This window comes from Branchiostoma belcheri, unplaced genomic scaffold, assembly GCF_001625305.1.
Source record: "Branchiostoma belcheri isolate BF01 breed outbred unplaced genomic scaffold, Haploidv18h27 scaffold24, whole genome shotgun sequence".
NCBI lineage: Eukaryota > Metazoa > Chordata > Leptocardii > Amphioxiformes > Branchiostomatidae > Branchiostoma > Branchiostoma belcheri.
This window is the reverse complement of record NW_017803843.1, coordinates 1,015,802-1,032,837: the sequence shown is the minus strand read 5'-3', so window position 1 is coordinate 1,032,837 and position 17,036 is coordinate 1,015,802. Positions and strand designations below refer to the sequence as shown.

The window sequence follows — 17,036 nt, the reverse complement described above, 5'->3', positions numbered from 1 at the left end:
TGCACTCAAGCTCGTACGCGATGGTTGCAATCTTCCTGTTTTTCATGGCCACACGCAAATGCGGACGACACCTACCCAGAAACCTGTTAGAGACAAATCTCATTCTAGCCTTAGCAATCAACCAAACCGGTCATTTCCTCGTCAAGAGTGTACCAGACCTGGCGGCCAGTAAGGTAGTTGCTGTGGGTTCTCTCCATCTGATGCTTGTCTGCGAACTCTGCACCTCCGCCGTCATCCGTCATCTCGACGCTTTAGCTCGCAACGGAGCAAACACAAGCAGAAGCGCGGCTGGAGAGGTAGGATACATCCTAGCCTGTTGGTTCTGCCCAGGCGCTCTCGTGCTTTTAAACCTTGGCGATGGCATCAGGTACACAGTGGTGGGTGGCTGTTGCTGGCTGTACCAGACCTCACCGCCAGTGTGGGGCGTTTTCGCGATGATGCCTGCCATCAAGCTATACCACTTTCTCCGCCTCATCATCACCTGTGCCCGACACATGTGTCGGTCTGTCATTCCCCTACTCGTAGAGGCGAGCTGCCTGTTTGCCGTCTCTGCGCTGGTCAGCTCGCTGATGGTGGTGGCGAGTCTCCTCCCGACACCCCTGACGCTGTCTGCCTTGTCGGCAGTGTTCGCAACGTCCGCCGGCATGGCGGCAGTTGTAGTTGTCGCCTGTCGTTTGGTGGATTCGTCCATCAGCGCACTTGCCTCAGATACCGCCTACCCTTACGCGAGCACGGAGTTACCGGACACAAACGGCGACAGAAACACGAACATCGTCCTACTGAGCGTCCGCCATCTTGACGACGTCAATGGTTGATATCACAGTAACTGGTCAATTCGTAGTAGTGTAAATTGGACATCCCCGTAAGTTGTCGTGGAAGTTGGGTAGGCATTACGATGCTTTCAGAGTTTAGAGACAATGAACAGCTTTGTTTGCAGATTTTACAATGAGTGAAATTACAAAACACGTTCCATGAGGTTTTAGGTTGCCCGAAGAAAGGTCGTGAAAGTGTTCTACTGATAAGGTTCGGTGAGAGCCCAGTGTTAATGATCTTGGTGTTAAGGAGGCAAACCAAAGTTTTAATCACCTTACATAATGTAGCGCTCTAAATGTATAAGTTGCTTTGTGGTAATACATATCTACTCAAGAGAAATAATTACTCAAGAATTTTGTCGGTTGCCTCAAGCTTGCTGGACATAACGTTTCTACACACAGAAATCATGTATTGAGGAAGTCTTTTGAGAACTGATATCTTCCGCCTTGATACACACCCAAGTAAGCTGTAAAACACCGTCCTGGAATGTTTTGCCGAATGTTCTAATTTCCTCTGTAATGAGGATAATTAGCTACGTTGATAAGTTTCCAATAATCCAGGCTCAACATAGGCATACGAGTAATAGAACTTTTTGATGCTTGTTAGAATAACATTGATTTCGAGATAAACAAAACTGACATCTGTGGGTCTGTGTCTTTCAGTGCCAGCTGTCAATCAGACGAAAATATCATCATCCTGGTCGATTTTTTTCCAGAAATATCTTCATCTCGGTCGATTTTGTTCCAAATATATCCTAATCTCGGTCGATTGATTTCGGACTAATTGTATACGTAACATGCTTTGCGCAAAAGTAGCGTTGTAAGGAAGAACAATACATTTTTCAAGCAATGACAGATGTTGGTAGATTTTGGATGTCGTTATTTGTTCAGATCTGAACTTGAACAAGATCATCAATTTTCTCTAAATACTAGTAACTATCATAACATTGATATTGAAGGCAAGAAATAGTAGGATGGTATTTTATTTCCACTATTTGCTCAGCATATCGATATAACACTTACGTGATCAATATTTCATCTACTGACTTCTCTTTTCTCTTCGGTTATACACGATTGAATAAAGCTGTTACCCAGGCATTATATAATACGGAGAGAATGTTTTGCAGCTATTGAATGTATCAGCAAGAAGGTTACCGTCGATTGGGTTAACTAACCTAAATCCAGTTCATAAGGCTACTTGTATGTCATAGATATAGGACCCATATAGAGAGATGTGAAGATAAGATTAAATGTTGCTCCGCTTTGTCACTCATTATTGCACGTGCTACTCCCCACATCTTGCCGATGTTGTTGGCTCCGTGCAGGGCTGGTTAGTCTAGACCGACTGGGCCTTGTGAGTCGGGCCCCGCCTCTACTATCACGTACTCACACCTGGGCAAGGACAGACGTGAACGACGAGTTTATCAGCATTAATGTCACTATAATAGTATAAACAACAACTATAAGAAGCATGAGCATCTGATATTTTTATGAGAGTATTTCTGTAGGTACCATTGCAATTTTCAAAAGGTAAATTCGTCTGTTATGGAACACTCGGCAACGGACGCGTTGGGGAAGACCTATGACAGGCTAGCCGAGCAACTGTATACGTCCTCATCCTTAAGTTCTCTCTTGTATTCAATCAATAACATAGTTCAAGATGAAGGAGAAGAGCAAAGCGCAGAGCACTAGTACAACAACAACAACAACAACAACAACAACAAAAGTAATTGCCACTGCCTAACATTGACAGACATTGACCTCATCATCGTCTTAACTAAACTGTCCTAGTAACACACACGACAAGCTCACCTGTTGTTTCCGTCCTTCTCGAGATGGCACATTCCGAACCGACCGCCGGACGCAGGGCAACAGAACGTGCCGCGCTGGCAAGGCTCCTGGTGCGGCGTGCAGCCGGCGTTTATGGCGTCATCCACCCAGTTCTGGTCGTAGGCTCTCTTCACCTTCCTGGCGATGTTGGAACCGGAGCTTTTGTTGCGCTTCTGCTTGGTTTGAAAAAATGTGAAAACGTTTTTAATAAAAAAAATTTTCAAGATTAAAAAAATCTTGAACTTGACCGAAAATGATTTAGACGCACTGACTTAATTCTATGGATGACATCCTCTGACGATCCCCAAACTAGTGCGTGCGGGCGAATAAAAAATATTCTAGCCAAAAAATGCTGCTAAACCACACGAATACCGTACAAAGCTGGTATTGTGAATTTGCGGTAGTTTATAGCAACTTTTACGACAAGCCGGCACATGATGGCCTTTTGCTGCATTCATGAGTCGGCACTGTAATGAGTTCTTGAGTTGTGGAGCTTCTGTAGCCTGGGTGCTCCCTATTGTCGCTGCTAGCTACCATGGACTACGGAGGATGACACCCAGACCAGAGCCTTGGAGGCCTAATGCCGTCACAAGAGACATTTGACAAAATACATCTTAGATACAACTAAATGGTGTCCATGATGTCACTCAGGTCATAACATGAATAGCCCTTAGTCGCAACCTACTGACACCGGATTGAGTCGCTATTAACTAACCGATTGATGCCAGCCAGTACTAGTAATTACTAATCAGACCTCCTAGGAATCTACTAGTAGGTTTTATTGAGAAAGTCTGTGCGTCCTTACCATAAACTTCCAGGCATTCCCTGTCTCCATGGAAACCGACAGGATGAAGGCGAACAAAATGAAGACAGCCACTTTGTGCGCCATTGTGAGATGTCGTCTGCAAAAACACAGTATGTGTGTCATATATCTGTGTTATAGTAACACTAGGTCATCAAGTTTTGCATTTCACCTGCTGACGTGTTTCACATATGTGGCATCGGTCAAAAAGTTTCTTCTGTAGTCAGGCTGCTTCCCCCTTTTTATCTACGAGTAACATACATATGCAGTGCATTTACTTTGCTGCGCCAACTAGCATCCCCTGAATTGGCTTCAATAATCAGATTATGAATGGGTTAACACAGTTGTTACCTTTGGTTACTCTTGGATATTCGGTAAGAAGATGTAACACTGCGAAGTGAGCCGCACAAATTGAGTCCTGCTCTCCGTGGTAGTTGGGGTATAGTGGAGCCCAGTCGCCGGAGATGAACACGCCACGTTGTCTACCGTCTCCCCGGCACTACAACAGTGACAAACAGCTATAGACGTGGACTTGTTATTGTGGTAACAGATGTCTCTGCCCATTTGTAGATTTCACAAAGGCATGGGTGTCTGACCCAGATACACAATATTTCTGTGGTATCGACTTGACTGCAACACGCCAGCCGACATCGATTGCTCCTTTTCAGTTTTCTGCTGAGCGATGTCGCCAGCAATCAGAGCACTGACCTACATGATTTAGGCATGTATTAAAAGCTAGAAACATCTGTCACATCAAAACAAGCATATCCTTTGTCAGTGTACCTCGATCTGCCACATCACATATCAACTTATTCAGAAGTAAGTGTCCAGAACTAAGAAAGTGTACTGCATACCTGTGTAGTTACGTACCACATAACCTTTTGTTTATATGTAGAGTAGACTTGTTGGTTAATTGTGATACATGGCAACACACTTGTTGAGTAATATTACAATTGTATAAATTGAATTAGGGTTTCTAAAAAAAAAAATTAATTAGGGTTCCCCAAACCGCTAAATTAGGGTTTCTCAAAAACCCTTAATTAGGGTTTCTAAAAAAATGGTTTCTAAATTAGGGTTTTCAAAAACTTAAGGTTTCTCAAAAAACCTAACAAAGGGTTTCTCGCAAATCCCTAAGTTAGGGTTTCTCGAAAAACCCTGAATTAGGGTCTCTCAAAAAACCCTAAACTAGGGTTTCTCAAAACACCCTAAATTAGGGCTCCTAAAAAATCTAACGCGTACGTTTTAGAGTAGGTGAACGTTTTACACTAGGTGTGCAAACACTTAGATGTTTTATGACTTTGTTTTGTAACTTCCGTCACGAACTCTCATGTTGCCCTTTTCTGGTTCAACAAGAATGGTGATCCCCTGACCTCCATTGTGTACGTGCAGTGAACAGAAATGTTGTTTTTCTGGGTCCTGTCTGTTGTGTTAAGCACAGTGAGCGGCGGTGTTTACGACTATGGCGCGTACGATCCAAGCAGAGACGACTTCCGCCCGGGTACGTTTCCCGACGGCTTCATCTGGAGCACGGCCACGGCGTCCTACCAGATCGAGGGCGGCTGGGACGCGGACGGCAAAGGCGAGTCCATCTGGGACAGGTTCTCCCACACACCTGGTAAGGTAGACCGCGGGGACACCGGAGACGTGGCCTGTGACAGCTACAACAAGTACCGAGAAGACGTGCAGCTCATGAAGGCCATGGGTCTGAAGTACTACCGCTTCTCTCTCTCCTGGACCCGAATCTTACCCGACGGCACGGTAGAGGGAGGAATCAACCAAGATGGCGTCGACTATTACAACAGGTTGATTGACGAGCTGATCGCAAACGGCATCACCCCGATGGTGACGCTTTACCACTGGGACCTTCCGCAGGCCCTACAGGACAGGTACGGGGGCTGGGTGAGCGAGGATATTGTCGAGCATTATCACACCTACGCCGCCTACGCGTTCCAGACGTTCGGGGACAGGGTCAAGTTTTGGATAACTTTTAACGAACCGATGATATTCTGCTCAATGGGTTATGAATCAGGGACACACGCCCCCGGTATCCAAGATCCAGCCTCTAGCTTGCGCTGTGGACGTACTCTTCTTAAGGTATCGTGTGAAAATACTTATACCGTAGATCTAGAGTTATTGTAGTGCTGTATCTGTATCTGTCGATCGGTCCTTCGGCGTATCATAGCAGTCCTAGCTATGTAGGTCACGCCCTAGGTGTAGCTAGGACGTGACCCGATGATATGCAGCTTAACTCATGGCGTCTTTATGTTGTGACCTTTACCACCCGACCTAGACAATGACCTAGTCCAAAGTGCCACCTAGCGTCGACAGAATGTACGACAACAAAGTCCAATCCTACTATTGTTCAGGACACTTTGTCCGCAAAAATACCTTTAAGGTTTTATCAGTTTGGCTAGGCATATGATTCGTACTATGCGGTTCAATAGTAGCATGGTGCTAATTATACGTCGTCGTTGTTCTAACGTAGGCCCATGCCATGGCGTGGCACACGTACAACACGACCTTCCGACGACTTCAGGGAGGTAAAGTCGGGATCACTCTGAGTCTTTGGTGGGCGGAGCCTCGTGACCCTGACCTTTCCGCTGACGTTGAGGCAACCGACCGCGCTACGCAGATAATCAACGGGTGGTTTGCGCAGCCCATCTTCGGAGACGGCGACTATCCTAGCGCCATCGAGGAAACAGTGAGTCGAGCATTTGACTACAGTATTTGTTCGATCTTGTTTGGATTTCGATCTCGCAGGGTCAAGGCAACGCAGGGTGAGGTCTCGCAGGGTGAGGTCCCCAAAGGCCCAGTCGTCCTTCGATCGTAGTTAAGTCACAAACTAAATGCACCATCTGGGAAAAAGCTGAGTCAGTTTTATTGTGAAATCGCTATAAAATCGTCCGACGACCTACGATGGATTTGAGTCTGAGCACGCCGTATTCACTCTGGGTTTTTTATTCTTTACAGATACAGAACCTGAAGTTGACAACGGATGTTCCTGAATTGTCCCACGAGGACAAATCTCTCATCCGTGGGACGTCGGATTTCTTGGGTGTGAATCATTATACAACACAAATTGTGGCTGACAAACCCACCGATCTACAGGTAAGTCATTGACAAATGATTGAGGAAAGTTTGCGGCTTGCTGAACTTGGTGTAACTGTAAGATTTGATGCTATCTATCAGTCAAAGGGGAAAACGAAGTACTGGTTTTCTTGACTGTATCAAAAAGAAGCTTTTACATGGAAATCGCTATTCAAACGGTAAACATTTCAGAGCATGTAAGGTTTTCGTTGACTACCAAAATATATTTGCCTAGTCACAGGACGCCCTTGGGTGGCGATCGGTTGAAACGACCACCGCCCCGGAGTGGCCACGTGGTGAGTCTGACTGGCTGTATGCAGTACCATGGGGACTCCGCAGACTTCTCAAACACATAAAGGTACGTACTTATCATTAGTACCGATCATGCGCTTACAGACACTAGTAGAAGCATAAACCGAAGTATTAGATACTTTGATAGTTTAGGTATACTTTACGTAGAGGCAGCTAAGGACACGACTGGAGGTTGTGAACCAATACATCATTTTTGGTCGCATGATGCGAAGTCACTGTGTGTTCGCCATTCAAAAGATCACGTTTTTCACTCGATTTATTCAATACGTTTAAACTTGAGTTCTTTCTCCTGTTTGAAAGGAACACTATGGCGATCCCGAGGTCTACATCACAGAGAACGGTTGGTCTGATGGTGACGTCACGCCGCCTGTCATGGAGGACACGGGCCGCATCTGTTACTACATCACGTACATCGATGAGGTACTGAAAGGTAACCAAAGTAATCAGTATCTGACACTGTTGATAAACAAAACAAAACAAAACAAACAAATAAATAACAACAACAACACACATCAAAAGATATGATAGTCATATATATATGCTATACTATCATATGTTGTTTTTGTGCTTCTTTTTACTGTAGCCATCGAAGTAGACGGAGTGAATGTGCGAGCCTACACCGCCTGGTCCCTGATGGACAACTTCGAGTGGGCCCGAGGATACACCGAGAGGTTCGGGCTGCACTACGTCAACTTCACCGACCCGAACCGACCCCGAACACCCAAACAGTCTGCCAAATTCTACAGCGACGTCATCGCCAACAACGGCTTCCCTGAGGGAGCAGACGTCACCAGGATGGTCCAGGACATGTGGGGGAAATGTCGGGGCGGTATCACTGTGAAAGAGGAGCTGTAGAAAACGTTAACAAGAGCCATGGCATCATGTTAGGGTAACATTTGTGGCATTATGACCATTTCTGTCACCGCAGAAACGAATGCAATTTGTCATCATCTAGCTGGCAATGAATTGTGAAACATGTGCAAAGGTATTCATAATGGGAAAATCAATATTTAGTTTTGTTACGTTACGTTGCGATGTATCCACCCAGCAGCGCTCGATTTATATTGTAAATATCTACAACATATATGTATATATAATAGACTTTTAGTCTTTTGTGCCGGTGGCAAACTCTTATATAAAAAAAGAGCTGTCCTTTGTGCATGTGTTTGTGTACAACATTACTCGAGAAAATGCGGATGGTTGTTAGTAAGTGGTTAGGGAGAGGCAGGAAAAACGCAGGTCAAGTTCGATAATGATCTTAATTTAAAGTTTTTGAACGCAACTAACATATCAGCCTTTGTAAAATTATGGTAAGAAGTAATGCCCAAGCGGACTTCATATGTTCTCTAGCAGTCGCCAAAGACGGGAAGTCCAGACGGAACTGCGTATGTAAAGAAGACATGACTGTTTGTACTTCCCGGTTCAAGTGCACTGAATTCGAACCATGACAGTACAGGTAAACCTAGCCTCGGGTAGGTTACATAGCTGCTGCAAACCTTGTATGTAAAATAACTTTGAAACTCGCAACAGGGGAAGAATATCTGTCATAAAATTCAGTATCAATGAATAAAAGCATTTCTATTCATTCATTCATTCATCCATCGATTTATAGTTACGTTTTATAATAAAAATACATGTATATGTTTCCAAATGTTTCAAAGAGAGAGAAGAAAGGACTAACAGTAGATGATAGGTAGTTTATAGTACATTTTGTATTATTGTAATGTATAGATTCCTAGCACTTTGCATTAGAATATAGCGTACCGGTATGAAATACTCATGTTTTACATACTGGACATCCTCTTGTGCATTTAGCCCATCTGGGCAAGAACATGCAATAAAGATTCATATCATATCATATCAATAAAGTTTTGCCGCTGAGTTGTCGAATGGCCCTAAATCATTCAAAGTCGTTTATAGTCCACTTGTAATACATAATAGAGTACTAGTACCATTATATGTACGCATTTACATGTCAGTTGGGCACATGGTACAACAGAGGCTACAAATCTAAACTGTCCATTTAGGGCGAAACTGAGTTAGGGGAAATCGTGAAAAAGACGTAAGTAGACCTGTGTAGGAGGTTATCACAGTTAGTTCAACTGACAGACTCTCAAAATCTGTCATAGGATTCAGACACATAGAATCTAGCCTTGGTGCTGAACACCATACTAGTTATATGAACAGGTCTGTCCCTGGTGCTGAAAGCTATATCTGGCATTATCATTGCGCAGGACATGCGGATTTTTTAATGTTCTAAAACTTATGTAAAGAATCAAGTGACGTTTTTTTTTCCAAAAGGAGAGTATACAACATCTATATGATTTGTAGAATCAGGGGAATTGCTAGGAAGATCTTGAAAATTGGAAAGGTTTCGAACTGAAAAAGTTTTGACCTGTCCTGGGTGCTGAAGACCAATGATAAGACCTGCGTTAATTATATATAACGTTACCGTGAAACGCTTATGTACCTTGGTTCTCAGGTTCTCAACCTTGGTTCTACTACTAAAGCAAAAGTTGGATGAATCACAGGAATTGCGGCCACATCTTCGAGTTTACATAGCTATCACCCCCCCCCCCACGGCACCTATCGTAATGGATTCGCATTAAGTATAGATTAAGACGAGAACGCGGTAATTCGGTTTGATTCAGTTTGTCAACTTCGGATTCAATGTGTCTTCAATGAGTCTTTTTTTTTCAGGCATTACGTTAGTCTGCTTTGACCATACCTATTATTTTTGGTCAGGCACGTTTGTTGATTCTCTCGGACAGTCCCAACATGGCCTCCGGCGGATTTCATTACATTTATTGAACAGGTGAGGCAGGATCCGGTAGCGTGTGAATAAAACATGAGTCTCACGGCTGACCAAACATCAATGGGCTCAGAAATAGCTCCGAACGAGGGCGGGGAACCGGCGGAGCTGCCGGGGAACTCTGACGGCAGCCAATCGGAGACAGACGAGTCGGAATTCGGCGAAATCGTCGTGGCAGACGAACCGAGCGAGACCGAACAAGATGGCGACCCCCATGAAGTGAAGCAGCTGTCAGCAGGGGAGGACCCGGAACACGCCGGTAAATGGGAACCAGATGACACGGAGTGTGTACTAAACGAGGACGAGGAAGGTATGGTGCGGCACAGGAAACCACCGGCGGCAAAATCCAACGGAGCTGCCGGCGACGAGAGCGAGAGGGGCTCGGAGGATGGGTACGTACAGCAGGGTAGACTCACGGCGAGAGGCCGGCAGACGTCGTTGGGACAGTCACTGAAGGTTTGTGCCACGATCTTCCTCGCCTTGATCGGCGGGTTCGGATACGTCAAGTACCAGGAAATGTTACGATCCCGTGTCAACACGCCGCTGCACGCAGCCAAGGTTGTGGAGGAGGGCGCCACCGGCGCGACCGCCTCCCCGGACCGGTTCTGGGGAACGTACCGACCCAATGTTTACTTCGGCATGAAGACGCGCAGCCCGCGCTCGCTGGTGACGGGGATGATGTGGATGGTGCAGTACTCCCGGGCGGTCCCCAGGATCGTGCGGCCCGAGGTCCGGCACACCTGCGAGCAGGGCGACGGGCTGCCCCGCTACGGATGGCTCCAGCACGACGGCGTCAACTTCGGCCTGCAGGAAATCATCGACAAGAACTTCAGCATGGTCACCGAGTTCGTCAAGCGGCCCGGCGGGGACCACGGCGGCGACTGGACATGGAGGATCACCGCCAGTCCCAGGGTAACGTTTGTTTATGTTCCTTCTACATCGGTACAGCAACAATAACAGTAACAACATGTGGGGAGTTGGTGTGATTGATTGTCATCGAATGTCTTGAGAATTTGAATTATGTTAACTCTCAGCATGTGGTAGTAGCCCAGCATGCTTTGTATTATCAATACTACTAGTTATTTTATGATATTGACATCTGTCAGGGTTTGAATTAAGTTTCTATTTAGAAAATACTGTTTTCTTGGAAAAAAAAAACTAAGTTGTCCTGGACATATGGTATTGTGAGCCATATGGTACCACATGTGGTGTTTGTTCAGTTTGATCTTTGACATCTCTACAAATGTACAAATGACATCTCTTATTACACCTCTTACACTGTCAGTGTATTCACTATTCTGTCTTGGCATGACTTTGCCTCTAGTCAAAACACAGCCTCCAAGTTGTGATTCATCTTAATTTTAGAGACACTAGAATCATAGTAGAATGTCTGTCTTTTCTGAATAGAATGACATCCAGGTATCCAAATTCAAATATCTGCCACATGTCTTTTGTAGTTCCCCCTACAAAAATCATTATAGTATGTACTGGTCTATATTACGACATTCCTACATAAAGCTAATAAGCTTGCTAGCTTGCATGCCTTTGATACAATGTACGAAATTAAAGTGATTTGACACTGGTTTCCTGACAGTCTAATTTAATCTCTCCTCCAACCCTGGAGGATATGTTGGCATCATTGCAAGTTTTCCCAATCATTCCAGACAGTTGTGGAGCAAGGCGGCTCTCAATTTTTGGAAAGCAGACAATATGAACCTTGTTGAAGCCAAGGTTCCATGTTGTGTATACATACAGTGTGTCTGGCGGCCCCATGTGGTGTGTATGTTTAACCATTGGTCCCCACCTGTCAGAGCTTTGTTGTTATTGGTTGATTGGGCAGACACACCCACCAGACCTATCACCCACCCCCAGCTCTTTTATTGGAAGGCAAAATAAAGCCTTTCAATATGAATTATGATGACTTTGAACAACAGTTGAAAAATAGAATTGTTAGTGGTAGTCTAACCTTCTCTCTGCTGCCTAATTAATGCCATAAGCCAGAACAAATTTGATGCCACAGGGCAGAAGGGAGAAGGCTAAAAGTACCACAATCATTGACATAACCCTTTAGTCCTTTCTGCCTTTTTGTTGCTACTTAATGCACCTATAACATCCCCTGTGTACTTCTGTCTGTTCACTTAAATACTCTTGTCATCAGTCTATAATTCTATCCACATGTCTTCACTTCCTCCTACACCATACTGGGTAAAATATCCAGACATCTTTGTTACTTTGTAACCTGCTGTTATTCAGGATGAAGAAGAGCCAATGATTCATTCCACATCCCTTGTACTTTACGTTACAGTAGATGTTGCTGAAATATGGCCTTGTCCCCAGCAGGACATAGCCTTGAATTTGACACAGGTCAATCTGCAGATGACATTCTGTGAGCCTTTTTGTCATCCAATACGATCCCCAATTCCCCATGGTTAGAGCCTGCCCTTGCTAGTTAGCCAAATACATGTACACCCATATCCTGGTATATCCACATCTTATTTACAGAAGGGCCCTTTGGCTGTTGATGCAATTTTAAGAGAAGTTTTGTTCATGCAGAAATTTTAGGGGAACCCTCGTCCCCCCAAGCATTTATGACTTAGAAGAGCAGTAGACCAATGTTGAACTTTTTATTTATTTCTTAACAGGACGAGACGTGGAAGGAAAGTTTTAAACTGTTGGTAAAGCTTGAATGGTTTACTTTAATAATTTGGAATTTTTGCTGCATAAGATTATAAGTTTGCAAGTAGCATGTCAGAATAAGTTGCATAAGTTGCAGAAGCTATCAAATATGCATTTGATCTTAAGCAAGCTTCTTTTGCAGAGTATGTCTTGGTGTAAAATCCCAACTTGCCAAAGGTAACGGAGCATGTTGGTGGGAAAGACAGAATCTTTCATGCACCATTAGTTTGTCAAACACATTGGTCAAATACCTTTCTGCTAAATCCCATTGACCCTTTCATTGAGAAAGTACAACATTCCTTCATGTACATTCTTCTATTTACCCAGAGACCACATGTGTGTCACAATAAGAATACTCTGAAATACTCATCTCTGAAGAAAGTGTCCCAGATTGGTTGCCTAAAAATATACCAGTCTCTTCATAGGAGACTTCTGAGCTCTTAAACATAGGCTCTTGTTCAGTATAGGATACTAGAAATATGCATGTGTGTACTTACTGGTATGCAGTTCAGGAATTCACAATTGACTTGTCATACATGTAAGTCAGCACATTGAGTGAACATACATACATATACATATGTATATGCAGAACACTGGCCATTAAAACCACCATAAAACTGGAACAGTCAACATTTATCTTGGCCACAAACAATTTCTAGCTGTGAGAGACTGGCTATGAATTGTGCATGATTAGAATCCATGGTCTGTATCATAAGTCAACCTACTACTTAAAGCATGTTTTAAACCACATCTTATTTCTGTGGCACTTCATCACGTACTAGTAGGTGGTGCATGGAGTCAGATGTTGATTACATTTACAGGAATCATAATCTTACATGTATAGCAAGTGTGTATATGTCACAGTATCTCAGCATACATTGATGAGCATTGTTTCTTATCTGTTCCACAGAAGTCCAAGAGCATCAGCATCCCCACGGTATCCTTCCTCTTCTATGCAGCTACGGATGGACAGGGCACGATACAACCAGTTGTGGAGAACAACCGACTAGTCGCCATCACAGGACAGACGGAGGAGCTGGGAAAGTTCCGCATGTCCTTCCCGAAGGTGTCCAGAAAGAACGTGACGTACCACCACCTGGTCTCGTACTCGCCGCGTCTGGATCTCCTGAAGAGCTCCGTGGAACACGGGATGCGCAGGTTACTGTTCAACAAGACGCGCATCCTGTACGGGCTGGCCGGTGACCTGATCAAGAGGAGTACCATACCCGACATCAAGGCCAACGTGCTCGTTCATCAGGTCACGTTGGAGGTTCCGTGCGTCCTGGAAGTCGTGTTTGAGTCAGAAAGCTTCACGTCGAGGAACACCAGGCTCGTGGGGATGGAACTAACCAGGGAACTGGAGAGGTACAAAGTGGCATTCGACGAGAAGTTTGAAAACACCTTTGGCTTGAATAGAAGAGGATACACGGAGAAGAACCTTCGGTTTGCCAAGGCAGCTGTCAGTAACATGGTGGGAGGGATAGGATACTTCCGAGGCAAGTCCTTGGTGCAGTCTCCCTATAATGACGAGCCTGTGGAGTATTGGGAGGCGCCCCTCTACACGGCTGTCCCCTCCAGGTCCTTCTTCCCTCGCGGGTTCCTCTGGGACGAGGGATTTCACCAGCTTCTCATCAGCAAGTGGGACACAGCGATAAGCAAGGAGATCCTCAGTCATTGGCTGGACCTGATGAACATAGAGGGCTGGATCCCCAGGGAACAGATTCTGGGCAGTGAAGCGAGGAGTAAAGTGCCGGCCGAGTTCGTCGTACAGAAGAACCAGAACGCCAACCCTCCCACGCTGTTCCTCCCCATCCAGTCCCTGATGAAGGACCTGGCCGCCAACAGGAGCGAGGAGGACATCCTCCTGCTGAAGCGGATGTTCCCCCGGCTGAAGACGTGGTACAACTGGTTCAACACCTCGCAGCTCGGGAACGAACCATCCTCGTACAGGTGGAGGGGAAGGGATCCCAGTGCCAACAAAAACCAGCAGCTCAACCCCCTCACCCTGACGTCAGGCCTGGACGACTACCCCCGCGCCTCCCACCCATCAGACGATGAGCGCCATGTCGATCTTCGCTGCTGGATGGCGCTTGCCTCCGGCGTGATGGCGGACATCGCAAAAGTGATAGGGGAGCCCGGGGAGGAGTATGAGGCAACACACAAGCTCCTGACAGACAACGCTGTGCTTGAGAAACTACACTGGTCTCCATCCAAACAGCTGTTTTCAGACTATGGAAAACACACCAAAGCGGTGGTGCTAGAACGTGAGAAAGTACCCCTTCCACCCCCACCCAAACCTGGTCAGAGACGACAACCTGTACCTAAAGGCAAGATGTACCGAGTAATCAAGGGAGAGCAACCAACCGACAAGTTTGTCAACTCATTCGGCTATGTTAGCTTGTTCCCTTTCCTCCTACAGATCGTGGACGCAAAGTCTCCAAAGTTGGGCAAGATTCTAACAGACCTGAAAAACCCTCAACTCTTGTGGACAAAGTACGGCCTGAGATCGCTAGCCAAGACAGATCCCTTGTACATGAAATACAACACAGAACACGACCCTCCCTACTGGAGGGGACAGATCTGGATCAACATGAACTTCCTGGCAGTGCGGGCGTTGCATCATTACTCCTCCGTAAAGGGGCCGTACAAGTCCCAGGCTGCAGAGATATACAAAGAACTGAGGCGTAATCTCATCCACAACCTGTACGTGGAGTATGAGAGATCAGGCTTTATCTGGGAAAACTACAGTGATGTGAATGGTCATGGGAAGGGGTGTCACCCATTCACAGGCTGGTCATCACTGATTGTGTTGATAATGGCTGAAAAATATTAAGGGGACTATGTATGTGCAAGGTTTGCTGAGTGCTTTAGAAGATAGCTGTCCACTATCTTTAAAAATTTACAATCAGGCAGAGACAGGATATGTGTACAGTGTAACTATGAGACCAGCAAATGTAGAATATGTTGTGGCTGGTTATACATGTCTTGTTGGTATCATCACAAGGCACTGCATTTTATATGTACAACAAGAACTTTTTGCATTATGGTATAAAGGACAAACAATTGTATGTCCTCCATACCATGCACTAAAATGCCTTTGCCAAACCGTAGAAATTTTGAAAATATATCTTCTTTCTAGTGCTCTCTTTATTTGAACAAGTTGCTAGTTGTGCACCACAGCATGTACAAAGGCATTCTGTTAAATGCACACACCTGTGTATTCCAGAGTTTCCAATAGGATTCATATAATATGCTAACAAGATACCAGTATAACTGACAGTACACAACTGCCTTCAACAATAGGACAAGACTGTACATTAGGTTATAAAATACAAAAGAAGAGGGAAGAAAATGATAAAGTATCAAATGGGAACATTCTTTAGATAGTCAGTTTTATCCAAGCTGCCTCTGATGTTTCTGTAGCTGTTTATTCATAATTGGCTGGTTTTATTATCACCATTCCTCATTTTGGAGTCTTGCTTGTCATTGGCCATATTGGATGTAAGTATTTTAACATGGAGGTGTGCATGATGGCCTAGTTTGCATAACTTTATTCTTGTGGTGAATGTGGACAAAGTCCTAGTCATTTTGCAGAATATTTCTGCTCCCTGCACTAAAGTATTTATTTGTAGAATGTAGTTTTTTGCCAAGGTGTATTCTGGTGATACTTATTCGTTGGTTGAATCCCTGATACAGTAAGTGATCTCTCTAAGATCAGAAATTTTGCTTCAGACTGAAGAAACTGATTATGGACTGATGAATGAACTAAACTGTTACCACTATTTAGGTGTGGACTGGAAGTTCAGCCATGGTTGGCTGGTGTTCAGGATTAAGTCAGCAGTGTTAAGGGCATGTTTGGGATCAAATATTAATGAAATTTAACTAAAATTTAATTTGATTTGTGGCCTAAGGTAAGCGTGGTAAATCTGGTCAGACTGCTCCTGAACTTCAGCCAACACTTGGCTGGTGGTTGGGGAAAGGTTCTGCATTTGTGATGGGCTTTAGGAGGTGGAAGAAACAAGTGTTGATATTTTTAAGCCTCTAGCTCTATGGTGAGAGTTTGTTGATGTAGTTCTCATAAAAAGCTGTTTTTTTTAGTATATTGGCCTATAAAGCTTTATTTATGTCTTGCTTTGTGCTAATCATTGTTTTAGATGATGACCTAATGTCTTTACACCTAAGGTGTTTGATTTTTGCTGCTTTGTACAGACATTTGTGACGTTGTATGCACTTTCAATACAAGAGCTAGTGCTGCTACAGCATATACAGAACAAGATGTAGAAATAAAGTTGTCATTGGAACACTGGCCATTGGCATCATTTTTTGTTTGCACATATATTTATCTTTTCTTTGGTCTACTGCCCCTACATATGACCAGTGCATAATGTATCAAATCTTTAGATAGCAACTCACAAGTGCAGGATTGTGCAAGAAAAGGTGGCCCATGACCACTCAAACTAAGCACTCTGTTACATCAGCACATAAAATTGACAGGTAAAAGACAGATCGGAATGCCAAGAATGAGACGAAACATACAGTTATGGCTGCCAATTTATTTTCTGCATTTAAATTACAGATCACCTAAGCCTTAGGCAATCTGTATATAACAAGTACAGGTTTGCTCCCCAATCATATAAAATGATCTGCCAACATGTTACATTGCCGTATATCTCGTGTATAGTATATATGCTGGATCCCACATTGC

The 17,036-nt window shown here is 44.5% G+C and overlaps 3 protein-coding genes across 3 annotated transcripts in view; 2 read left to right on the top strand and 1 right to left on the bottom strand.

Moving 5' to 3' along the window:
* The window catches only part of LOC109470926, a 3,033-nt gene extending 2,218 nt beyond the window's left edge, over positions 1-815 (top strand). Inside the window, exon 2 of the mRNA XM_019770024.1 lies at positions 9-815. Coding sequence (XP_019625583.1) covers positions 9-815 — 807 coding nt within the window. The remainder of the gene's footprint in view (positions 1-8) is intronic.
* A 1,258-nt stretch (positions 816-2,073) lies between these two features.
* LOC109471077 lies at positions 2,074-5,405 on the bottom strand. Its single transcript, XM_019770269.1, has 5 exons — positions 5,376-5,405; positions 3,796-3,943; positions 3,448-3,544; positions 2,625-2,815; positions 2,074-2,204 (listed from the first exon to the last, which is right to left on the bottom strand). The coding sequence occupies exons 3-5, from the start codon at positions 3,529-3,531 to the stop codon at positions 2,144-2,146; spliced, it is 336 nt and encodes a 111-aa protein (XP_019625828.1). The 5' UTR covers positions 3,532-3,544; positions 3,796-3,943; positions 5,376-5,405; the 3' UTR covers positions 2,074-2,143.
* LOC109470925 (mannosyl-oligosaccharide glucosidase-like) lies at positions 4,828-16,650 on the top strand. Its single transcript, XM_019770023.1, has 8 exons — positions 4,828-5,538; positions 5,930-6,145; positions 6,415-6,552; positions 6,767-6,889; positions 7,144-7,273; positions 7,427-7,695; positions 9,689-10,567; positions 13,242-16,650. Exons 1-8 carry the CDS (start codon positions 4,843-4,845, stop codon positions 15,162-15,164), a joined length of 4,374 nt encoding a protein of 1,457 aa, XP_019625582.1. The 5' UTR covers positions 4,828-4,842; the 3' UTR covers positions 15,165-16,650.
* The last annotated feature ends 386 nt before the right edge of the window (positions 16,651-17,036 follow it).